This window comes from Pipra filicauda, unplaced genomic scaffold (genome assembly GCF_003945595.2).
Source record: "Pipra filicauda isolate LSUMZ 115617 unplaced genomic scaffold, ASM394559v2 scaffold61_size3293851_pilon, whole genome shotgun sequence".
Taxonomy (NCBI): domain Eukaryota; kingdom Metazoa; phylum Chordata; class Aves; order Passeriformes; family Pipridae; genus Pipra; species Pipra filicauda.
This window is the reverse complement of record NW_024104776.1, coordinates 1,735,940-1,762,838: the sequence shown is the minus strand read 5'-3', so window position 1 is coordinate 1,762,838 and position 26,899 is coordinate 1,735,940. Positions and strand designations below refer to the sequence as shown.

At 37.1% G+C, this 26,899-nt stretch overlaps 1 protein-coding gene across 1 annotated transcript in view; it reads right to left on the bottom strand.

Moving 5' to 3' along the window:
- The window catches only part of CD226 (CD226 molecule), a 30,175-nt gene extending 19,627 nt beyond the window's left edge, over positions 1-10,548 (bottom strand). Inside the window, 4 exon segments of the mRNA XM_027723118.2 lie at positions 6,423-6,539; positions 6,542-6,671; positions 6,673-6,738; positions 10,501-10,548. Coding sequence (XP_027578919.2) covers positions 6,423-6,539; positions 6,542-6,671; positions 6,673-6,738; positions 10,501-10,548 — 361 coding nt within the window.
- Between the last annotated feature and the right edge of the window lie 16,351 nt (positions 10,549-26,899).

The following is a 26,899-nucleotide window of genomic DNA, read 5'->3' as shown; positions in this document are numbered from 1 at the left end:
AGGCATTAATACAGTGGTCTGGAAATGGGAAATTATTGCACTGAACTGCAGCTGACAAGAAAATTCTTCACTTCATACTTTCATAAGGGCAAGACAGAAGAGGGTAAGATTATTGTTATAGGCAATGAAAATAGAAAGCTATAACCTAGCAGAAATAGTACATCATGTATCATCACAGATATGAGAGTGCAATAGGTAGAAAGTTTTACATAGTGTCTATACAGGGAGCCTAAATTATACTCATTAATTTCTACAAAACACTGGACCTGGAAGATATTTTTGCATGTAGATTATCACTAATTTATTTTGCCAGGTTGGGAACAAGACAGAAATACACTTCAGATTTGAGAAGTCTTAAGTTCTAGATAAACAGATACTAATGGAAATCATATTTTGAACCAAATGTTTGTCTGCTATCTTGTCTTAACCTTTCCTGTTGATATATCCTCATTATAATGCTCCATAGAGTCAAGTATGGCTGAAAAACAGCAGACTAAGAACTTTAAGGCAGATAAGTACAACAGGACGACATGACAAAACCTTAACTTCCAGGCCAGAATAATTCCTTAAACTCTTTTTCTGTAAGTTGATACTTTATTCATGTTTTAAAATAGAATCCCATCAAAAATGAGTAACTGCTGTACTGACGGCTTTAACTGAAGAGAGAAGAACCAAAGGACTGAAAACAGGTCTGGAAAAGTAACAAGTAAACAAAGGGATCCATGTCTCAAATGGCCATAGGTAAACAAATAACTGGACAAACTAGAAAAAGACATTGCTCATAGCACGAAGAGAAAAAGAATTTTCCCACTACCTCTTCCCACACCTTTGTAAATGAAAGTCATTCAAGTCTCCATTCCAATGTGCTTGACACAGGAAACATAACCTTTCTCTGCACACACTTCTTTGCAAAAGTTAATAATTTAAAACATAAGAAAGATTGCAAGACATCCTGCTGTTGCTTTGCTGCTGTTATGTATGTGGCTGGCAATGCTGGTGAAACGACACAGTTGTTTAGTGTGTTTTGAGTGGCCACCTGGGATGACAAGTTAAAGAGGCACCTCTGTACACTCGTGCCCAATGGACTGACCAGTGCACTGCTCTCTCTATGCTTTCCATTTGAAATTAAAGTTGCAATCTCTGCAGCTTCAAATGCTTTCTCTTCCAGGCAGCAAGTGCATGAATTAACATCTTTTCGATGATCAACAGTTCCTGCGTAACATCTCACATTCTAGTGACATTTCCAATTCTAACACTTCTTCTCTTAGTAGTGACTTCAATCCCTGCTCCTCACACTTCATACTGAGCTCAAAATCAATCTTCAGACATACATCTCTAAGCACTGTACATAAGAAACTACAGATCACCCTTAAACTGTTTGTTAAGAATGATGGAATAAAGATAGTGGCTATTCTTACATAATCTTTATATCTTAGAAAAAATGTACAAGAAGTCTTCACTGAAAGTGAGAGTTTTGTCTGCTTAGTGCAGGAGGATTTGTGAGTCATAAAATGTGGGAACATTAAGAGTAAAAAAAAAACGCTGAATTTAGTTCTGAAAACTGTTGGATATATGCTCACACTGCAGGAAAAAAAGAAGTATCAGATTCACCCAGCCGTCAAGTATCTTCCTGTGGGTTAACTAGACTGTTCTTTGACCATACATTCACGTGTAACTGTGGAAGCACGAACTCTCAAGTTCTTCGCAATTATGGTACAGAATTTCAGCACTGCATCCACTTGCAGGAATATCCTTTAGCTACAGTATATGTGAAGTTTCTAGTATAATATCCTGAATATTATTTCTTTTCTATCAATCTGTTTCGTTAACTGCCCATAAAGAAAGCATGGGTAACATTGTGCAGTCTGCAAGAGTTCTCTCTCACCTATTTCTTAGATGCCGTAGGAAATTTTTAGCTGAAATTTAAGGCAAAAAGAATAATATCTATACTAACATTTTTCTTGTATATTCTGATAAAGTTCCAGGACTAAGCTCAGGCCAAATCTAGTAAAAAAAAATATATATATATATATATGTATAAAAAAATCAGTCATTTGAATAATTGCATCAAAAATCTTACCTAAGTGGTGATTTATCACCACTTCTAGGGTCTTCCATCTACCAATGATACTGTGAGGATAGAACACCAAGAAAAGGCCTCTGTAACAAGAGCTATGACGTCCCTCAGACAGTTATGCCAGTTCAGCAATTGTTTAAGATTATTTTGCTTCTTACTTTTGTCCCTGATTGAAAAAGATTTGTGTTTGCCCCACCCAGACCATGGCGGAGTGAATCGCTGTTCTGCAACCAGAGATTGAGCCAGAAAGAGAGTCCTAAACAGAGTTTCGCCACCATTATTTTGGCACCTCAGACATTATAAGTCTGTTGTGGTCTCTTATTTCCTCACATATGAAAGGGTGCACCATGGACTTTTTTTATAAAGACACTTTTACTCTAAAGGGAAATAAATAGAGATGCTGTCAAAATACTAATGAAAACACATGCTTAATACTTTTCAAATAACTGATTTCTTTCTTCTCTTTCTCTGTTTTTGCTTTAAAAGGCAAGCCATGATTTCCAAACTTTTTTAACTTCTTAATCTTGCAGTATGAGGGTCTGGTTACCACTTGAATTGCTGGACCTAATGACACTACTGTCACCATTAGACACTACTTGAAATCTTTATTCATTAAGCATCAGCACTTAAGGCTTCAAACTATGCAAATCAGAATCATACCAAATTTACTCATTTCATATTCATACCTTTAAAAATTATACAAAGCACATGGAAAAGCAGAATCAGACTCATGACCTCTGTTGATTACCAGGAATGAAGCACTAGAGCAACTTTAAACAGACTGAGTGCGGAAATATTCACTGTTTTGCAAGAAAGCAGAAGTTAATCCAAGATACTTTATCCAAGTTTATTAAATGCTAGCAGATATGATTGACATGTGAAGAACATTTTCCATTTAGTGTAGTTAAGAATCTCCATTGTTGGAGGAGAGGAGACAGAATGGCAAAAATATCAAGCCTGGAGAAAGATTTATGACCCTTAAATGGATGCTTTTATACCAGAATGGACATGATATTACTGAAATGGACACTCTTACACCGGATATGACATTTCCTGGACTTGACAGTTTTACCCCAGTTCTACCCAGTTTATTGTTATATTGTTATATGGTTGTGTATACCCCCAGTTGTTTTAAAAGCCTACCCACCATATTGTCTCCTTCCTCCCCTCACAGTTTTCCCTCCAAAACCTGTTGTCCTCCCCTGTTTTCCCGCTCCCCTGCACCTGATTGGCCACTAAGTGCTGCAGTGCAGGGAGAGCTACCATTGGCCCATTTCCCCGGTTACACCCAAACTCCTCCCTTCCTTACCCAGTCACCCTAACATAAGTGTCCCTGAGCTGCCAGTCCTAGACTCCTCCCCTCTCCTGGTTCCACCTCCTTATCCTACCCTATTTAAGTCTCATGCTCCCCCAATAAAGTTGGCATTGCTTCACGAGACCTCTGCTGTGTCCCGAACCCTTTTTGCAGTGCCCGCTCCCATTCCCTTTCCCCGTGGGCCGTGGCACTCCATCACAAGCATAATGCCATATGGCATTATTTCCCTTTATTTCTACTATTTTCTTTAAGTGGAAATTTTGAAAGCAAATAATATATTCTATATCTATATCTATATTCTGTTGTCAACTTTCATCGAAGTATGAGCTGCAGATTCTTCAATGGCATACTTACCTGATTAAGTTGGTGCAGGAATGTCTCTGGGTCCAACAGTAATAGGTCAGTGTAGATAAATCCTGGCAATTTTCAGTGCCTTGATAGCTTACAATTTAAATTATAAACCAGGCTTCAGTTTTGATTGACACAAAAAATCCTAATATCTACTTAAGTTCACTGTGCCAATTTACCAAGCAAGCTTAAGATTCATGTTGAATATTATGTTTCCACAAAGTTGCACCCTTTAAAGGCAGACACTTCACAACTTTAGCCTAGCCAACCAATATTTGAAACTAAAAGCATGAACTACAAGGCATTAGACACCATGCAATTCACAAAAAAAAAAAAAGTCTATTAAATTTTTCTTGATTACCTGTTCGAAGAAATGGATTTTTCAGTAAGTTGTTTATTTGTCTGGGGGACTGTAGGTAAATTAATGCTTTTAGAAAAGTAATGTCTATTGGGAATCAATAACTTATAAATCCTAACACTGTAGTTGGAAAAAAGTTTAATTACTTATAAAATGATCATTCCAGTATGTTAGTCAGATTTCATAATTCCATCAAAAATAAGATACCTTAAAAAGCACTTAATATACCAGGACCTCAATCATTTCTGTATATTAATGTTCTAGAACAAAATCCATATGCAGTGAAATTATAAGACCAACACTCAGCTTGCTCAACACTCTTGCAGAAAAAAAACCGCTTTAAAGACAAACATAAATGTCCTAATTTTACATCTTAGAAGACAAAGAAGAAAAAAATATATAACTGGTCTCAGCAGCAAGTTAAAGTACTGGTTGCATGGAAGTGAATTTGAAGTTTACAGTTTAATCACAGCAAGATGTCATCCAGGACTTTAAAATATTTAGTATTGACAAAGGTGCTAGTAAAGTAAGATAAAACCCAACTGACAGTTCCACTATAATTATTTCATAAATAAATATCTTCTCTAGACTCTTGTTTTAATAACATATTTAATTTTCAGTGTAGATTGAAGCTTCAACATTTTATCTCCCCTGATGATACACTTCATTCTCTTCAGATCAGTGTTTATAAAGATCATGTTTCTACACATATATCAGGAGCTGAATAGGATTGTTCTCAGAAATCTTGATTATTTAAAAGGAAAAAGATTAATTTCTATTCAAAATTATTATCTCCCTCTGTAGTAGATTTAAATGGACATACTTGAAGTATGCAGGGTTTGCTGTTGATTAAGCTTTCACTTTTAGTGTGCTCAAACCAAGACAGAAATCCCATGTACTGAGAATACTGATCCCTAGAGTATCATTTAAAAAATCATACCTCTGATACCCAATCCACTTTTCTGCGGTTTACAGTGTGCTGAAATCTGTGAGGCAATTGCCTATTGGAGGTATTGGACAGAAGCGTAACGTTCCACAGAAAGATGACTGCCTTGTTTCTTGCATCATTTCAGATTAACTCTAGCAGAAACACCCAGGAACAAATAGCTGAGATCACTAATGCCTTGGCCGTGAAAAGGACTAAATGAACTTACAGATCTCTACTGCATTTAACTTTCAGGATTATACAGAAAATAAACCCACTGTGAATAAGGGTTTAGCACTGCCAGAAGCCAGGTTGGACTGAACCAAGTAAGAGGTCTGTTTTGCCTGTCTTTCAAGTGCTAGAAACTAAATTTCCTTTCAATCCATTATTTCCTAGCTGGGAAGTAAAATGAAATGTTGAATGGCATCTATTTTCACACTGGAGAATGGGAAAAAGGACCAGAATCTTTCCACATTCAGAATAAGAAATCAAAAAAACAGCAAGAGAAACTACTTCTCCTTTGAAGGTTATTCTGTCATATGTACATAACAATCTTCTAAAGATTCTCTCCCGTCAGAGATACTCAGTAATTTGTGCCATAGTTGTCAGTTGACCAATGCTGAATAAGCATGCACAGAAAATTACTAGTAAAGAGTTCTATCTCCTCTTAGTCACAGAGCTGAAAGGGAAACCAAATGGATGAGTGGTCAGGTAATTACAGCTACACAGAAAGTACATGGTCGTAAGTTAATCTTTTTCTCTTATTCTTCCCTTTTCCATCTTTAAAAAAGTCTCCTTTTAAAGAAAGAGGTTCTTTTTCTTCATTTAAGCTTCCCTACTTCACTCCCTTTTGTTGCCACACCATTCCTGAATGTTTTTTTTTTCCTTCTGAAAAAGCAAGCGCAGGAGAGCTTTAGGTAAAAAACAATCCTAGTTTCAGACAAGGAATGTCCTCACCATATAACATGATCAAAATATGGTACCCTCCATGGGGAGTTACAAGGTTCATCCATGTAATTTCACGGGTAGTTGCAATTTCATCCTCTGAAGAGTTCCTACAGCTTGTTGGAATGCTATGAGAGCCTTGTCCCACTGGAAATATCACCATTGCAATGACCTGTAGTCTGCCATGTAATCCATGGCTGTTGTGAGTTCTGTCTGTCTTCTCCATCTCTGCTTCTTAATTCCCACTTCTCTTAAAATGATCTTTTGTCAAAGTACTATTTTTTTTTCTGTTGTGCTAGTTCTTTTCCCCAAATTACTCCATTTCGGCATCCTATGTAAGTGAAAAGAAAAATTGCAATGCCAGACACTCCATGAATTGGTATGGATTTCTGCATATATCTGCATATATCTTGCATATGTCTGAAATTTAAAAAACAATGAGGGATTTGATTACCTGCCTGAATAATTCCTATTCTCTTTTTTAATATTCCATCTGGGGTAGTTACAATGAAACAAATGTAAAGATCATCATCTTTCAAAATGCTCTTGATAAAGGATGAGGACTTGTCACCCTGGAAGCATTTACAAAATAAATTCTTCCATTGTATTTGTCTTTTCTATGAATGTCATAGGTTGGATGTAAGACAGTTGCATTTTCTTTATGAGTTACAGTAATTTTCATCCAGGATGTCTGGATTATCACATCTTTTTTTTGGATATATACATTATAGTTTCACCTTCTCAGTAAGTTTTACAGATGAATCCACAAACTATGCTTCCACACTGGCTAAAGCACACACAGAAATTCAGTTTCAGAATTAACATAATTAAAAATTAAATTTGTAGAGAAACCCAGAGACAATTTTGGTAGCACTACAAGCAATACACTGAAGAAATAGTTTGCTAAAAAATCTCCAAACCTTACAAATTATTATTACTTCTGAATTGTGAATATCATTGAACAGCTAAAATTTGTCTGACCCCCACAGTCACACACTCATGAATTGCAATCATAATCTGTCATGATATGATAAAAAAAGGAAAGATGCTAGGTTTAAGAAAGTAACCTTGCTTCCACAAAGCTGGAGGTCAACAATAAAAAGAACTGTGTGGTCCATCTGAAGGAACACTGGAATCAATGACTACAGTGTGACATGGTTTTATTCAATCTCTGCACACCAAGTGCCTCTCTCACAGGATGTTTATACTTTTGAAATATGAAAAACACAATGTGCTTTTTCCTTTTACATTCTAAGAAACACCAGGTTTGAGGCCTCAGTGCAGTTGCATCAAAGATTGTCTGAATTCCTACCAAAATCCATCTCAGAATGAAGTTTTCACTACTAATAAATATACAGCAATATGCATAAATACTGTGATGAAGCAGGGATCTTTAGGTTTCATCACCAGAATTCTTCCATTTGATGTATCCAAAATGAACAGAATTTTTCAGACAGTGCAGTTCAACATTTATCTACTATTCAGGAAGTACAAAATCTAAAGAGAAGATAAGAGACTTCCTATATATTACAGGTCATAAGTCTGTGAGTAGTTATAAAAAGTAATGTCTTAAGGTCTGAGAATTTATTTGTGATAACATGTCATGAGGTATTATTTTGGGATCAAAATTATGCAGCTTGAAAAATCTTGTTCAAAGGTGTAAGAATCCTGACTATTCATGACTCATGTTGAAATTTGTCAAAACAAGCCTCACTCTTACATTTTTTATGGATTTTTCTTGGGACAACTGCAAGCATAGTTTGTACCTTAGGAGACTATAGTTTTATGGAGCTGCTTAGAATTAGAACAATATAACTGATTTGAAGTCAAAACTAAGCTTGAATCAATTCATTAAAATTCTCAAATGAATAAACAAATGTAATTTGAACAGAAGCTGACAGCAGAAATTAGTACTTCAGGTGAGTAATGACCTGCACAAGCTTGAACAGGACTCAGCATTAGATCTGCTTAAAATACCTTCCACAATGCAACAACCTGTCTGGAAATAAAAATCTGTCTATATTTATCTCTATAACGATAGGTATGTTTTAGGATAATACAAACTAGAGTTTTTTTCCAATTTGATTGATTCTCTGATTTTCATTGTTTCCAATGACTCCCTTTTGCCACTTCCCAGATAGATCTGTAACTCCCCATTGTTGCAGTTACACTTATTTCTACTCTGCCTTGTCAACAAGCAGAATCTTCCAAATGATGAAGTAATAAAAAAATTGTGCTCTGTAGCACTTTTTAACTCAAAAAGATGTACTATCTGAATACACTTACTTTGAGAAATCAATAAAAGGTAATATATAAATATATTAATAAAAATGTCTCTTTTTGTCAAAATTTAGAAAAAAAATAAAATTATAAAGGTTACTTTTTACAGTCTCTTAAGCTGACGTGATTCTTGTGTTCCTGTTATCTACGACAATTTTTACAGAAATTTCAAGTATCTTATTAATTTTCTTCTTATGGAGGGCAACTCCCTGAAAAAAAGGAGATCTGCATTTCAGTGTGAAAAGGCAATAAACCTTGACTTTTTTTCCTTTTTCTTTCCTTGTGATTTTTTGCTTTAGCAAGTGACTACCTATTTTTTCCTGTGTGGGAAATCATGTTCAAAGCTGTAGGTAAGTGCAGTTGCTGTTGATAATGTATTACTCTAAACAGGATTGGTTTTTCCTTTTATGAGGAAGTTGCATACTTGGAATTAATAGAATCAAAGAATCACAGAATTATAGAATGGCATGGGTTGGAAGGGATCTTAAAGATCACCTGGTTCCAAGCCCCCTTCCATGGGCAGGAACACTTTTCACTAGACCAGGTTGCTCAGGGCCCCCGTCCAACCCCACCTTGGTCACTTACACAGATGGGGCATCCACAACTTTTTGGGGAAACTTGTGCCTCACCACCCTCATAGATTCACTAGATATGTTACAGATCAAAAAGATCCTTAAAAAATAGAAAAATACTATATGCAAAATCTTTTCTTAAAAGCCTGAGCTTAGTTTACAAATCATATTTAATAAAACTGACTCTTTGTTAAAATTTCTATTGACCTTGTCTCTTCATTTGTGCATTGTTTTTATTATTACTTCAATATTCTGAGAATTTCCTCAAATACTGGAACTTCACAGCAGCGAAGCAGCTCTGAGGATTAATAAAGTCCTAATACATGATTGGTTTCTTTTAACCTGCCTCATGATTTCTAAGAGTATTATTTACTTACATTTTAATTGAGCAATTGAAATTGTCCCTGACAATCCAAAATCTAGATTCACAAGGTACACCTAGATATTCAGTAGTCCATCTGATGCTCGGTATACATATCTAAATAGAAGAGAAATGAGCTGGAGACTGAGCCTGGTTCTATTTGCATGACAAAGTTATCTTTTCAAACAGATCAAAACATTAACTTATATTTAGCTTGTCTCAGGAAACACAGAAGTATTACTGATAAGAAAAGCAGGAAATGGGAAGCTTCAGATACTATACTGCAGATTTTGTATTGAAAATGAAAGGATTTAAAAGTCAAATGTGTCATGTTCCTAGATGTTTTGTGGCATTGTAGCCTTTAAACCTGTTACATTGGAACTATATGGATCCCATATTTAAAACTTTAAGCTCCTCCTAGCAGTTCTCAAACTGCAGTTGCAGAAGTGGCAAAAAAAGAAATTACCTCCGTAACTCGAAATATTATTCTTTATTCAACAATATATATGCATATAGTAGTTTACAGATAAGTGATGTTCCGCAAAAATCTAAAGTAGAATGGAAAATATAAACAAAATATGTTAATTTTTCACCATTATTATTACAAATTAAATTTTTGACACATCTGTCTTGTTTAACCAAAGCTAAGATAAAGTATTCATGCAGACTCCAAAACAAAGATATATTCCCTTAAATGGAAATTATTTTTCACTTATCTGTCTATATATATAAATGGCAATTTTATTGCTCTGAATTTCATGTTCCATTCCATTTCTCCCCATCTGGCATTTAAAGTAAAACAGAAGTTAAGAAATAAACTTCTAATCCCATATGATGACTAAGTATTGATGATATGTTAATGTCTAAGGACATTTAATTGCTCTACAACAAACACAGTTACTACAAACATCAGGAATTCTTGTCCAGCTAGTCCCAAGAACAGTATCCCTCATCATGCCTGCTGAAAAAAACCCCTGTAACCAGAGCACTACCGGATCTCCCTCCAAAGGCTGCAGTTTAAGGCTCCTCTAGATGCCAGTAGAAGTCACCTATACAGATTTGTCAACGCACCCATGAACCATAAATCTGAAAACTGTAGGCACTCTGAAAGTTTATTTCACTGGTATAATTTGGGGATTGGTACATAAAGTATCATATTTTTACAGAAGCTGTAACCTATAAAAAGATAAACACACACCAGAAGATAAATATACTTCCACCCTACCCACCTGGGCAGTGAATGTGTCAGGGCAGGTATTGTAAGGGAAAACCCATTGTGCAGCCCACTCACTTCTAGCCTCTCCTCATTCCTCCCTTACCTCTTTTCGCCCTACCCCCACTTCACTGAAAGGCTGGAAAACCCTCATTTCTCCGATCATCTGTGGATACGAGACTCACAACAACATCAGTAGCACATTTCACAGTCACTCCATCACTTGAGCAGTTCCTTGGTCTCTGCCTCTCTGTTTTTCTGCCCACTCTTCCTCACAGCATGTCTCTTCTTTCCCAGTTATACCACTTTCTGGCTATCCTTTGAACCCCAAAGCAAAGGGAATGCTCACAAACAAGCCATATTTAACTAATAGTTGGCTAAATGCCAAATACAGTTTGAAAACAAAAGTAGCACAGTGGAATTTTCCGGCTGAATTTACAACCGTGGGATGTGGTTTAAAAGAAAAAAAAAAAGAAAGAGAAAGAGTAAAAAAGATTGTGCAGCAAACACAATGTAGATCTACAGCTTGGATTTTAATCATGACTTCAACATACATCTTCAGAGACCCTGGATGAGTCATTTCATTTCCTGGTGAATTAATTTTCCAAATTCCAATACATAGATAATACATAATGAATGTTGCTGTTTCAAAGCATGTCACAATAATCTCTGTAATGAGGTTTTTTAATAGAAATTGCTACAAAACTGTGAAGAATAAGACACACATATAGGGCCAGCAAGTATGTTAATACCCTTTTTAATGATTCATTAGTATTTAAGATTTAGCAGATAGGCCTTTAGCAATAATGTAGAAAGAGTAGCAAATATACTTGCAGAAAGCTGCTACCACCAGACTGTGGCAGTGCAGTGAAGCAGGAGATAGCTAAAAACATCACTTCAGGTACTACTGCTTTACCTGCAAACATGACCAAAATGACCAGGGCAAAAAGGCTTTTTAGTTTCAGTGACTTTTCAGTGAAGATAACAAAGCGAGTGGGCTGGAGGGATGGAGGTTTTAGCAATTTCACACCTTCTGTGAGCATCCCTGTAGATTAGCTCTAACCCTGTAGAAGCCAGGTTAACCAACCAAGAACAAAAGTTCAGTGATAAGTGATGTAACTCCTTTCTCCGTGAGTGAGGGTCTACCATCAAGAAAAATACCTCTTTTTTTCCATTCACCATTCTATGTTTCTTTAAGCAGGATGGCTGAGTGGTACAGCCAGATAAAGGCATTATAATTCAATTTGCTTTTTCCTATTCTGCACCTAATTTAATTGAATCAATAAAGCACCCCAAACTGGATTAATCTATAGGCATGCTTGATTCAGTAACATAATGGATTAAATTCTTCAGTGTGTTTCTTTAACCTCAGAGGAGAATTAAAATGTACATCATATATTACTACGGAGAGAAATAAAAAAGTTGCAAATTAAATACAATCACATATTAGGGATATATTGGTTAAGATGATTCAGAGAGGAAAACAAATTGAATTTAAAAGGCTTTCCCAAATGTAGAGAAGAAAAGAAAATATAATCCACATACTCAAATTCCTGATAATTTTTTATTCTTAAAAGTGCTGGTCTCCAAGATTTTGAGTTATATAAATTATAGTTCTAGAATCAAATGCTTCAACCAAAATAAATCAATTTTTTAAGAGAATATGAATTCAGGAATCTTTATATAAATGACGATGTTTCTGCTTTTCTGAAACTGGCAAATTATTTACATTTTTGGATATTCATCCTAACATTACATTGAATACCTAAATGTGTCAGTATCATGGTTTAGTAATGGTATCCTCCAATTTAGTGTTCTCTCTGAAACCATTCACTCACCCATCTGCCTCCTCTGTGTAGGGCTGGAGAGGAGAACTGGAGGAAAAAACGTAAAGATCATGGTTTGAGATAAGAACAATTTACTGGAAACAGCAATGAGATAAGAAAATGAACAATAACAGTAACAATATTAATATCAAAAGTATAGAAGGGAAGCAAGTGATTCACATGCAAATGCTCACCACTATATCATGCAGAGCCCAACAACACCCGACCACTGCCACACTACTCTGAACTAGAAGGGATCCCTTCCCCTGTCCCTGGAAAATGATGTGAGGTATAGAATAACCTCCAGGTCCTAGCCATGCTTCCTCCTGGCTACTGCAAAAATTAACCCTGTCCTGGCCAGAACTGGGAAAGCGAGAAAACTAAAGACTGTTGATCAGAAAAACTACAGCTCTATGTGTTGTTTTTAAGTAGATTTCATCTTCTTCACAGTAGCTTGTATGTGGCTGTGTTTTGAATTTGTGCTGAAAACAGTGTTGTTAATATAGAGATATTCTCCTTATCGCTGAGCAGGGCTTACACAGCATCAAGGCACTTTCTGTTCCTCCTCCCACCCTGCCAGAGAGGAGACTGGGGGTGCACAGCAGCCGGGACAGCTGACCCCAACTGACCAAGGGCAACATACCATATGGCTCAGCATACAGAACTGAGACAGGAAGAAAGAAGGCAGGGCATGTTCAAAGTGATAGCATTTATCTTTCTAAGTCACTGTTACAGGTGACAGAGCCTGGCTTTCCTGGTGCAGTGGGTTGACCCTGGTTGGATGCCAGGCACCCCCTAAAGCTGCTCTATCACTCCCCTCTGCAACTGCACAGGGAAAAGAAAATATAGCAAAAGTTCATGAGTTGAGATAATGACCAGGAAAGATCACTCGCCAAATACTGTCGCGGGCAAAACAGACTCCACTTGGGGATATTAATTGAATTTATTAGTAACAAAATCAGAGCAGAATAATGAGAAGTAAAACCAAATTTTAAAATATCTTCTTCCTTCCTCTCCCTCCTTCCCAGCTCTACCTTTTCCCCCCAGCAGCACAGGGAGATGGGGAATGGGTGTTAACAGTCAGTCCATCACAGGTAGTTTCTGGCACTGTTCAGAGAGAGGAGTCCTTTTCCTACTCCAATATGGGGTCCCTCTCACGGGAGACAGTTCTCCAGAGAAATTCTCCAATATGAGTCCATCCCACAACCAACAGTTCTCCACTAACTTCTGTAACATGGGTCACTCTTCCACAGGGTGCAGTCCTTCAGGCACAGGCTGCTCTGGCATGGGTCCCCCACAGGGTCACAAGTCTCTCCGCAGATCTGCAGGTCCCTGACAGGACGCTGCTCCAGCATGGGTTTATCAGAGGTTCACAGCTCTCTTTTGGATATCCACCTGTTCCAGCATGGTGTCTTCCATGGGCTGCAGGGGCACAGCTGCTTCACCATGGTCTTCACCATGGGCTGCAGGGGAATCTCAGCTCTGGCACCTGGAGCACCTCCTCCCCCTCCTTCTCAACTGACTTTGGTGTCTGCATAACTGTTCCTGTCTCATATTCTGACTCAGCTCTTCCCTGCAATTGCATCTGCACAACAATTTTTTTTCCTTCTTAAATATGTTATCACAGAGACATTACTATCCTCTCTGATTGGCTTGGCCTTGGCCAGCAGTGGGTCTGTCCTGGAGCCAGCTGGCATTGACTCTACCGGACATGGCAGAAGCTTCTAGCAGCTTCTTACAGAAGCCAGCCCTGTAGCCCCTCAGCTAACAAAAAAACCCTGGCCATGCAAACCCAATACATTCCACCCCTCACCTCTGTGAATCACATATTTAAGAATTATCATTAAAATACACATTAATCACACAGCCTTACCAACAAACTTATATCAACAAAACCAACCGGTAAAAATAAAACAAAACAAAAATTCCCAACATAAAATTCAAAATAACGTCACTACAACACTGAATGTAAGTGGACAATTTACACAAAATTCACACTATTGTGTTATCAACACCTTTCTAGCTACCAATGCAAAGCACAGCGCTGTGAGGGCTGCTACAGAAAATGAACTCCATCTCAGCTAGACCCAATACACCTGGAGATGGCTGAACACCTGCCTGTCCATGGGAACTGGTGAATGAATTCCTTGATTTGCTTTGCTTGCATGTGCAGCTTTTGCTTTCCCTACTAAACTCTCTTGTCTCCCACGATTTTTCTGGTTTTTCTACTCTTCCAGTTCTCTCCCTGATCCCACTGGTGGGTGACTGAACAAGTGGTTGTTTGGGGCTGAGCTGCCAGATGGGGTTAAGCTATGACACTGTAATATGAAGGCTGATGACACTAAATGTTGAAACTAAGGAAGAATATTTTCACAGCTTTATTCAGCTTTCATGATATGTGTGATGGATGTCATTTGAACATGTAAAAGATACATTTAATCACAGATTAAGCTAATGGAGAGACGTATTAATGGTATAAAGGTCTGATTTGAGCAGTGGAAGATACACCACTGCTGAACAATTTTTGAACACCGAGAAGCACTACTGCTGCCAACTTTCAAGTGAAAGGCAATGTTAGTAGGAGATAAGGTCTGTGGTATTTTCAGGATCAGTGTGTAAGTCACATTCCTTTGATGTGTTCATAGCAGGAGTGTCCACCTGTGACGACTTGCTGAACTTGAGGGAAGTTTGTGTGTCTATGTGTGAAGGGGAAAATCTGAAAGCAACCATCCAAATACTTCTCTGCATTTAAATAAAATAAAACTGGAAAACATGATGAAAAAGTGAAGATAATTTTGAAGACAATGAAAAAAAGCAAGCTGATCTACAAAGAAAAGAGAGAGAAAACCTCAGCAAATAATCTCAATAAAATATCCAGTTAATTAATTTTGATTGTAGTTTTATTTACTTGATTTTTTAATGATAAAGACTATCACCATGCAATATGTCCACTTTTATAATAGGAAGATAGTACTAGATTTCTATTCAAAATTTTTTGACATGCATTTCCATCCAGTAATAACACAAAAAAAACATTTGAAAGATATTAAAAAAACTAATTCACAAAGGAAAATAGTAAAATATATTTGAGTCTCTAAGAATTGAATGTACTAATACTGTGTAGTTGACTGTGCTTACTTCTTTCATTTTAATTCCTCTTGAAGTCTCTGATTTTATTAGTTTGCAAAAAAGTGATGTTATTTGCAGAAACATAAAAGTTTCATTTTAATGGAAGAAAAATGAAAGCAGAAAGGCTTCAAGGTCCTCATACAAATCCATTATTGGGACAGGAAATGGACTTTTCTGTTTTAGAGCACAGCCATTCTCATACACCTTATTATTTTTCCTGAATTATGCTTTTCCTGGTTCCACTCTATTTTTTATGTCCATCATGCTACTAAAAAAAACCTGTTAAAAGTCTGTTTAAGGACATGAATGTTGCTGGATTTTTTTCTTTTGCTGGTAGAGGCTTACAGAGCTAAACAATGCCCTCAAATACAACCTGGATGTGAAAATGTCCTGCAGAGGGAACTGTAAGGTTAAGGCTATCTTTAATTATAGGATGTTATCAAGTCAGACATCTCTCCAAGAAAGACCTCTAACTTTTATATGACAAAGAATGAGTTTTTAAATGGCTTTCAAAATCCAGGGAGAAAGTTAAAGAGAGCAAACTATGCATCTTTCCTATATGGCATCTTTAACCTTTTTTTGTTGATGCATCCAGGACCAAACACAGGTTACTTTTCTAGCAAAGAAAGTTATCTATCTCATATATCTTCTTTTTCTTACGCCCTTTTTGTGGCCTCTTATTGGGAAAAAGCTTTGTAAACAGCAAAGTGACAGTTAATAATTTTCTGGTAATGAAATCTCTCCTACAAGAATAACTCAAGCAAACAATGTTATCTGAAATCTCCCTCTCCCCCAGGGAGAGGGAGACAAAAAAACCCAGAGAAAATCAAAATCAAAGGAAACCGCCCCAAACACCAAATACCAAACCCAAATATCCTCGAGTTAGTAGTGATGATACAGAAAAGCAGAAAATCAGATAACTGCTTGCTTTGTTTTACTCTGGCCATGTCTAGTTTAATGATTTATGCAAATTAGTTTTTTCTGTTTAAAAAAGAAGTGGATATGGAGGTGCTATTTAGCACAGAAATGGAAGCTGCTGGTGATACTGGGCTGGGTGTCTCATCAGAGGTCAGGCTCTGCCCTGCCCCACAGCTTCTTCTTTGAGGAAATACAGCCAAACACACCAAGATTGCACCATGGTACAATGGCTTCAGGGAAAGCAGCAGTATGTCTCACATGCTGGCTTAGTGGTCCTTTACAAAGAAAGGGTTGCATCCAGATTTCCAGACCAATGCCTTGGCAAAAATGTATGGTCACTTCTTTCTTCTCCACTTTTTGATCCTTGACTGGCATTAAATGTTGGAAGAGGTACAAAACCAACCAGTCAAACTGCCCCTTAAATGAAGCATTCTTCAGAACAAAGAAGCAACATCTTCTCCAAAAAGTGCCCTGTTTAGAGATATTCAAAATTGAAAACAAAAAAAAACATTTGCTAGCAAACTTTTGAAGTAATAATGAATTAAATGCTTCTCACTCTAGACCCTGGAGAGGGGGTTAAAAAAGATACAGAAAGTATGTAAAAAACAACTACATCCTACCAAAACTTTACATATGTAATGAAATGAAAGAATCATCAACAAAATCCAAAGGAATATATTAAATTCTGTTCTATTGTTATGAATTAAGTTGAACTGGTTTGGAGCTAGTTTGAGGGGTTTTTTACCTTTCCAACCCCAAATATATTGATATATAGCAACTCCTCAAGTAAAAATCCCTTTCTTACTAAAATTCAGCACAGATATTTCTTAAGTATCTTGTTGCTTTGCTGAAGTTCATTTGCTTAGGCAAAACCCAACAAAACAGTAGAGCTTTTACAAGAAAGGTATCACAGTCAAGTGTGAATTTATGGAACCAAAGTGTTCAAGGAATATCTGCTGCAATCATTTTTTTTTAGTAGAAATAGCATAATTGTGCCATAAACTTCTGCCTGCTACACTGCAACATATTACATCTGTTTTATGCTAATGTAGTTCCAAAGAAATCCATGATATTTATACTGACATAAAGCAATGATGAGTCATATTCTCAATTAGTGTCTTCAGTTTGGGAAGGAATATCAGAGATTTTTCTTTATTTTCCAAAATTTAGCCTGTAACCGTATTCACTGATTTCTAAGAAGTTGAAAGTTTAATTAAATCTATAGAGCTTAAGAGCACCCATTAAAAAATCATCACAAATTATTTTAGGTAGATTTAACTTTTAAACTGAATTATTGTGACTGCATAGATCTTTTGTTTCATTAATGTGTTCATAACAGGAGGCACTGATCTCTGACAGATTTTTTTTTTAAACTATGTGTGTGTGACCAATAGGAATCATAAAATGCCTGAAAAGTAGCATATCTGCTAAAAAAAGGCTTATCAACTATCCTAACATAGCTATCCCAACATATTGATGCTGCCATCAATTAAAAATATTATGTTTTGATTTTTTGTGATTGGATTCAACACCCCTTATTGGTTGGATTCAACTCCCCTTAGTTGAAATCATGTGCAAAACCTCTGCCAGTTTTAAATACAGCAAGGTTGAGAGAGTTGGGGTTGTTTAGCCTGGAGAAAAGGAGGCTCGGGGGAGATCTTATCGCTCTCTACAACTACATGACAGGAGATCGTGGCTAGGTCTCTTCTCCCAGGCAACTAACAATGGGACAAGAGGAAATGTGCCGAAGTTTGCACCAGGGGAGGTTCAGTTTGGACATTAGGAGGAATTTCTTCACAGAAAGGGTTGTTAAGCATTGGAACAACCACCCAGGCACGTGGTGGAGTCACCATCTCTGGAAGGGTTCAAGGAGTGACTGGACGTGGCACTTAATGCCATGGTCTAGTTGACAAGGTGGTGATCAGTCAAAGATTAGACTCAATCTTGGATATCTTTTCCAACCTATGTGATTTTGAACCACCCAAAATGAAAAGCTGAAGATTTTCTTGCAATTATGTCTTTCTATTTTTAGTGGAATTTTTTTTTAATTTTTGTTAAAGTGAAAGAGATTTTTTTTAAAAAAAGGTAGTGAACTGATGTATGAATGTTTGATGTATGATGTATGATGTGTGAATGTTCAAAGGCAGAATAATCTGAGGCATTAGGCAGGCAGGAATTTAAATAGATAATCTGAGGTCAACCTTGCTAGGATAAATTTAATGAGTTGGTTGACTGAATTTAGGTTGATCAGAAACAACCAGAGACCTAAAGATCTGACGGGAGATGGCTCCTCATGCACATGCTGGACTGTCACACATACAGCTCCAGGTTTTGGGTTATTCAAATGAACATCCTGGATAGAGGGGTCCAAGGTCAAAATTGCATTCTTCAACTTCCTTGCATCAGTGTTTGTATCCATTGCAAACTATATTTTTTTTGCAATGGGAAACCTTGCTATATAGGACTACTATTTTTGTTTGATTATTTTTCAAAACATAAAATGAAAGATACACTGTATTGTTATAGCTGTATTTTGTCCCTGGATTCCTGGGATAGAGAGCTTTGTGTGCTGTTTTTTATTGTTTCTGTTTTAAATGATAGTAAATGATATTTCCTGGATATTATTTCTCTATCCCAATGAATTTTTTTTACACAACTGAATCAACTGTATTTTTTTACTAACCCTGAGACGAATACACGTCCCCCTTTCATTTAAGTAGAAATTCTATTGCTTCGAAAAATATTTGTATAACAATATACAAAATATGGGTGCTGAATTAACTCATCAAGTGGTGAATAAATTCTTCTCAGAGCAAAGATACAATTTCCTGTCATTCTAGTATTAGTCATTCTTTGTACATAATGGGTAGCATTAAAAGCATCTTAAATAGTTCTCAGTTTGCTTTTCTGAAAAGATTTTGACAGTGTTAATTACTTCAGCTAACAAATTTCTGACACTTATATGACCTTTGTCTGCATATGAAAGAGGCTGTCATGGTTGGTGTACTGATATATGCAATGAAAATCCTGGGAAAATAAATGAAATTAAACTAAACAAATCTTATCCTTAGCATTGTTAGCTACCAAGTAAGGCATTTCCAGTGACTTCACCAAAACACAGATTATACTTCTTCTGGTGGGGAAGGGGGATTTTTGTTATGAAGGAATGAACTCCTTTGGAGTGTAGCAATAACATGCTACACATGGTTGCAACAAAGAACAGAATCACAAGGTTTGTCCCAGACAGAAGATGATGGTGGTCTTGTGCATAATTTCACTTTGCTGGTCAGCATCAGATTACCTGTAATTCTAAAACTGTGCTAGTCCCAACGAAATCAGAAGAAAATAGAGAAAAATTCTAACTAAACCCAAGAAAGAACTACTATCAGAGCACAGGAGAATGGCAGAATGGGGAGGTTTTCAAAACTGGTAAAGTAGGTCATTGTGTATTCTCTTTATTTTCCATGGAAAAGATCGAGGGCTTTGCTGTGCATCCAACTTGTACCTTTACACTGCCATGGTTAAAGCAATGCCATCATTCTTGGACAAGTGCATTTGTACCAACAAAAATTCTGTTTATTCATCACTTAACTTTTCATTCATTTATGAGAAGGCAAATACACACATGATAGTCGCCTTTATGTAGCATGTTTGTTACGTAGTATTGTTACACTGGTATTAAAAAAAAACCACCTTAACCTACTGTAAACATGCAACATTAAAGTGGTTGGCACAAAATCTGTTGACTGATTGTTAAATTGCCATTCTTAGAGTAAGGGTCAACAAAAGTTTCTAGAACAGCAGTAATGGAAAACCCTGTAAATAGGTCATTGCTAAACACAAATAAAAAAAAGAAAAAGAAAAAGGAAAATAAAGATTAAACAAATGAAATTCAAACAATGATGGCAGAGAGAGCTGCTGTTTTCACAGGTGTTCATAGCTATGGTCCTTTGAACTTATTTTCTACAGCATCAGGCTATTTTACCTGTTTTACTCTTTCTTTCTCTCTCCTTCTTCTTCTTTTTTTTTTTTTAATGTTCAATTTTAGTTAGATTTCAAACCCTTGGTTTAGCACTTACCACCTACCATTCTTTCCAGTTGGCCATTTTATCTCTAACTGAAAATTAAGTTATGCCAGCACGTTGGAGAGGAAGCACAGAACATTTTAGAGAATCATATGAATGAATGCATAGGCTGTTAAGGATCTTTCTTCTGATATACTATGGCAAATACATTCCCAGCACAGGATAAGGAGATTTATTGCCATTAAGAGATATTTCAATTCAGAGGGAGAATAAAATAATCCACCCAGAAGAGCTATGTTGTGGGTGATTACATTTTGACCTCAATTCCTGCTATATTCCCTAGTGAATTTGTCCATACAATAATGTTTCCCCTGCTGGGACCTAGTCCAATACCTCTAAAGTTAGATTTTTCTATTGATTTTTATGGTCTTTTGCTTCTTAAAATCAGTTGTTGTTACATCCATAAAAATTTTTTTCCATGTCCATTGTTCTATCATAAAATATTTTTAAAAGCATATTGGATGAATCCCACAACATTAAACTGCATGTTTAACCACACAGAGACTAAATAATACCCAGTGAAGAATACAAATCCCTATAATCCATCGCTGTGCTACAATTTTTTTTCTCATTTTATTTTTACAGCATGCAAACTTCCTGTCACTAAGAAAGTCAGCTTTAAAAATTATATTTAAAGCCTCAGTTATGTTGCCATCTGAAACTGTATAAAAATATTTATTCCAATTGGAGTGGGGAGGAGATTGTCCTGTTGTTGTATGATAAATGCAGTAAATGAAAACAATACCATGGCAAATTACTGTTAACAAACACCCAAAGTGAGCAGAGAGAATTTTTCTCCTATAAATGTGAAATGCAAAAAACAGTAGGAAAAGATTTTTGGAAACCCTCATTACTTTTAGGCTAAACATCACCACTCACTTTCGAGTAATTCTTCCAGTGTTTGATTGCTGACTTTGCCTCCCCACCAGCACAGGACACAAACAGGGACGGAGGGGGAGTCCTGAGCAGCAGAGGCAGCCACAGGCTGCACAGTGCCCTGAAAGCTCAGAGCCCTCCCTGCTGGCTGTGCCAGCTTCTGGCAACCTCCTGCTGAATGGCTCCACTCCTCATGTATTTATACACATTTTTGCAGGGTTACTTTGCAAACCTTTAATTATCACAGAGTAATTTTGAACAACGCAAGATTTTTCACTCGAGAGTAGCAGTTTTATTAGGTCAGAAACCAGCGTGCAGGTGAATTTAATATTCCTTTTTTAAACTTATTTTTAATGCTGAAAACTGTACATCTTGCAGGCATGAAGCAACTACACCAAAGGTTCTAAGGAACAGTCTGCTGAGTTGTGGATTAATGAGCAGCTGATGTCTTAATTTACACAAAGAGATTAAAAATCACACTGAAAGTTTCAGAAAAATGTGAATTCCAGTGACACTGCTTCTACCTGCAGGAGTAGGTTATGTTAACCCTTGAAAGCTCATGATTATTTGCCATATATGAAAAACTTTCAAACTGCAGAGCATCTAATTATGAAGGCAAAAAGCTTGTCAGTAGATCTACAGGATCCACAGAGTCACAGAATTGCTAGGGTTGGAAAGGACCTCTGGAGATCATCTAGTCCAACACCCATTCACCACATTCTAGGTTCAGGAAGGCTCTGAAGTTCCGATAAATTAGCTTTAATTGGAAGCAACTCAAAGTTCTTATTCAGGTACTGTTATTCAACTCTGGAAGACATCTTTCTGGAAAAATATTCTAATGGGCAAGAAAAGCTCTGGCTGAGAAGGAGTGAGTCACTCCTCAGCTGCCACGGCAAGGGGAGAACATTCCTCTGCAAATCCTCAGTTAGAGAGACTCCTAGAATGAAAACTGAAAAGAAAGACAATTTTCCTTATCCCAATTTGGTGAAATCTGCCTTTGAAGTGTAGTCACTTTGAGCTTGTCTACAACACACTGAATTTGGATTTATGTGATGAGTACTACTATGCCGATGCTTGCCTTAGTTGAGAGTGTATCTTTCTCAACTCACCTAGATGTTGACAGCTGTATTCTCTCAAAAGAGGGCTTTCATTTTGTTTGTTTGTTTGTTTGTTCTGTCAGAGTTTTTTTGTTCAGACACTAAGTGATCTCTGAAGTCAGTGGGAGCCTGTGACGCAGTATTACACAGGAAATTAAACTGAAGACCTATTATCTTGTTGTTAAACTCAGTTAGCAGACACCATCTAAACTGGCTATAAAGTTTTTAATAACACACATTTATTACCCCTGGATCTAAAACACAGACACAGGTGATCCTATAACTCCCACTATGTGTAAGACACCAGGCCACAGGCTGTTAGGACATCCCCCCCATCTCCTGTTCTGCTCTGTCTCTGTGAAGATCTGCACTGCCACTTAGGGTTAGTGATGGGTATTTCGGTGAAGGAAAAGATTTGGTTTTAAAAGGCACTTGCTGCTGCTATTGATCTCATATATATTTCAACTCCAGGTCAGTATTCTGAAGATAATCCCAATTAGGGAGCATTACTAAAACTGGCTTTTTAAAAGAAAGATGTGAAACACCAGTGAAAAATTGCAAGTCATATTTATTACGTATTCTAGCGAACTAAATCACATATTACCTAAGCACTGGAAATTGTCAGCCTGTGTTCTGGTGGCTTCAAGTGCTTCAAACCTTCAATGTGCTAGCAGGGCTTCTTGAGTCATAATACCCTATGCTTCCTGTTGGTTTGAGAAGCACTTTTCCTATGTAAAAAGAAGGAGAATAGATACAAGTTTTACCTGCAAAAGTTCTTACAGAAAGTATGTATGGGTAAGTACTGCTTGTAGGTTCAGAACTGCTCTTTATTGGCCATAAGAACCTGCTGCTACTCAGTCTATCCTGCCTGGTTGATGAGAGAAATTTATTTCACACACATATGAAAAAAAATTTTCCCCCCAAATTTCTTATGAGTCTATTCACTTTTAGAGTTAGTTTTATTTGTCCTTACTTCTTTTTCTGCAGCTCTTAGTATTGTTAAAGACAATAATAAATTATTATTTTTAAACAGTAAGCTAGCTAAACTTTTTTTTTAGAAACCAGTCATAATATGCATGATTTGGGGTTATTAACCTCAGGTTTGTCAAGACAGCAACAGCTTTGAAACTAGGAGTCAGAAATCCCCTCGCAGGGTGATTCTTTTGAAAGCAGACATGACTTTGCCTGCATTAACTGTGAAAGGAAGTACAGCAGATTTTCTTGACCGTCTTTCTTCTTTTCCAAACATTCTGTCCAGGTGAGACTGGACAAATTGCACAAAATGGTATAATATCAAAAATCAGAGAAAAATAATCAACTTCTGCTATCCTTGTCAGCATCAGACCAAGAATATTTAAGGCCCATCTAAAACAGCTTTTCCATCATTTTTAGAGAGACGCAATAAATTAATTGGAAATTGGTTGCAGTTTTTCCTTCTTATCAATAAACTTAGAAACTGCATTTATGCAGAGCTTTCCTGCTCTAAATGAAGTGAATCAGTAGTCTTTGACAAGTGTGTCCTTTTAAAAGATGTAGATGAATGGATTCTGTCCTGTCAGTTTGAAGTTAGTTTCAATACTACCATCATTGATTGTGATCTCAGCTATACCAGACTTGGTTTGCTCCCAGGAAAACTTTATTGTGAAATAGCTATTGAGTCAAGGATACTGCTTATTTCAGTTCATAAAGTGGTTTGGGTTGGTTTTTTTCCACCATATCCCATAAAGTCTCTCTACATCCAAGTAAACAAAATAGCACACATGAGATACCAGACTACTCATAATTATAGAACCCTAGAACAGAATCCTAGAATCATCAAGATTGGAAGAGACCTTTAAGATCATCCAGTCTGACGTCCACCCAGTACCGTCACTGTAACCCCTAAACCACTAAAAGGCATCACCCAAGTGCTAGATCCAGATGACTCTTGAACACCTCCAGTGATGGTGATTCCAGCACCTCCCTGGACAACCCTATTTCAATGCCCAACTACTCTAACAGTGAAAAAAGTTTTTCTAATATCTGATCTGAATTCCCCATCTCAGCTTAAGGCCATTTCCTCTGGTCCTCTCACTGCAGGCACAGTAGAAAAGACCAGTTCGCACCTCACTGCAACCTCCTTTCAGGTGGTTGTACAGAGCAACAAGGTCCACTCTGAGCCTTCTCTTCTTGAGACTAAACAAACCCAGCTCCCTCAACCATTCCTCATAAGACACGTTTTATAGACCTTTCATGAGCCTTGTTGCCCTTCACTGGACACATTCCAGCACCTCAATGCCCTTTTTAAAGTGAGAGGCCTAATACTGGACATGGTACTCGAGATGTGGCCTCGCCAGTGCTGAATACAGGGGAACGATCACTTCCCTTGTCCTGCTGGTCACACTATTCTTGATACAAGCCAGGATGCCATCGGCCTTCTTGGCCACCTGGGCACACTGCTGGCTCATACTGAGCTGGTCAAAAAGCCCTTGAGCCACTCTTCCTCCAGCTCTGCATAGGGTTGCTGTGGCACAAGTGCAGACCCAGTACTTTGTATTGTTGAACCTCATGCAGTTGTCCTTAGCCCCCTGATCGAGTCTGTCCAGATCTCTCTGTAGAGCCTTCCTACCCTCGAGCAGATCAACATTCCCACCCAACTCACTGTTCTCTGCAAATTTACGGAGGATACACTCCATCCCTACGTCCAGACCATCAGTAAAGATGTTAAATAGGACTGGCCTCAAAACTGACCCTGGGGGAACACTGCTAGAGACCAGCCACCAACTGGATTTGGCTTCATTAAACACCCAGAATGCTCTGGGTCCAGCATTCCAGTCAGTTTTTTACCCATTGAGTAATCAGCTACATGAGATTCCACATTTGAGAATGTTTTGTTTTCTACAAAATGCTTATTAAACTAGTATTCCAATATGAACAAAGAAATGTTGCTTGTAAACACTGTAAAAGTTTTAAACGCTTTACACACGGTGATACATTTGTGTAAAGTACTTTGAACATTGCACAATTTTTTACATGCATAATTTAGCATTAATGAAATATTTTTGGTTGCAATACATAATGGTCACAACTATTAATTCTGATAACTTCTTGCACTGGTTTTGTGAGAGAAGGAAGCAAGGTTAGCAAAGTGTTCAGCTTTTTGCAGAGAAAAGCATGTTCTCTAAGTTGCAGGGGCATATCTCTGACAGCTTAGGGATATCAAAAGGGGCATGCTTTGCAAACCCAGACCAACAGATACCTGCTAGCCTCTTGAGAATCACCAGTTACATTTGGTAGCAGAAGATCTCAATAAATTCACATGAATTTTGGTCTTAAGGTGGGCAAAGTAGAAAAAATAAATTATGCTACTTAAAAAAATAAAGGACAAGAAAAATTGTAATAAACTATGTCATTTTCTATTAAAAACCAAGGAATATTGAAAAGTGTTTTTTCTTATTTAATTTTAAAAGAATCAACGTTCTATTTCAGATAGTTTGAGAACAATTACATAATTGTTCATATTAAGGATTAGAAATGTCCAATCAAATTCAAGATTTGTGTATTCAACAGAATCACCGGGCAGAAGAATTTACATTTTTAGGTTCTAAATAATGTATTCCTGGATCTAAAAGGTAGATAATGGTGTGTCAGTAATCCACAACAAAGAAAAAGAGACAGAATAAAAGCAGAAAAACATTAGCATTTATTAGAATTTTCTGAAAAACTAAAATCATCTTAAAATACATGAAAAATGCAAAAAATGTAACACTAATCAAAATATATTTTTATATTTATTTCTTTATAAAGTAGATTATTTGTACTTTCAGCTGAAGTGGAAAGGAAATGTAAAAATTTTGTGGAACAAATAATGAACTTGTTTCCAAACAGCTCCATCATTTATTTATTGAAACCCCATCGAACTGCAACTGTCTTCCAACACTTCCATTTTGAACACAACAGTGTCATATGCCATACTGATTTCTACTAAAATTCCATTTCTGCTCAGCAAGGACTTGCACGCATATAGTAAACACTAAGAACTGGGATCTAAAAATGTGCAAATTTATAGTCCTGTTGGCAAGCAGAAAAGAAGCCAGATGATGACATAACATCCGGATGGATCATTCAAAATAGGTCCATGTGTTCCTGAGGAATGAGTTCCTTTGTGAACCTGAGCACATATGTTTGCTGTAAATCTAACACAGACAATCTCCATTTTGGATGCAGGAAACCAGGGGCTCTGAGAATCTCCTCTTCAGTGAAAACAAGACCAGCTTTTCCATGTATTTTTTTTTATCTTGAAAAAGTTGTGGTAGCTGACATAGGGTTGAAAGGGTGGAGGGCAACATGCAGCTGAATACAAAATTGAGTAGTAAAACCCCTACTGCTGATGTTCAGCACCTAAACACCAGTTATAAAACTAAGATAACTAAGATGTGCCCAAGAATAGCTAGGACTGAGGCCAGAGGGCACAGACTGACCCTCACCCACGGGGCCAAATCCTTCCCGGTTACACAATGAGGAGAGTAACCAGGTCTTGGGAATGCCCAGAGCCCACACGGAATTGCTGAATGAGGTCAGGTAACCACCAAATG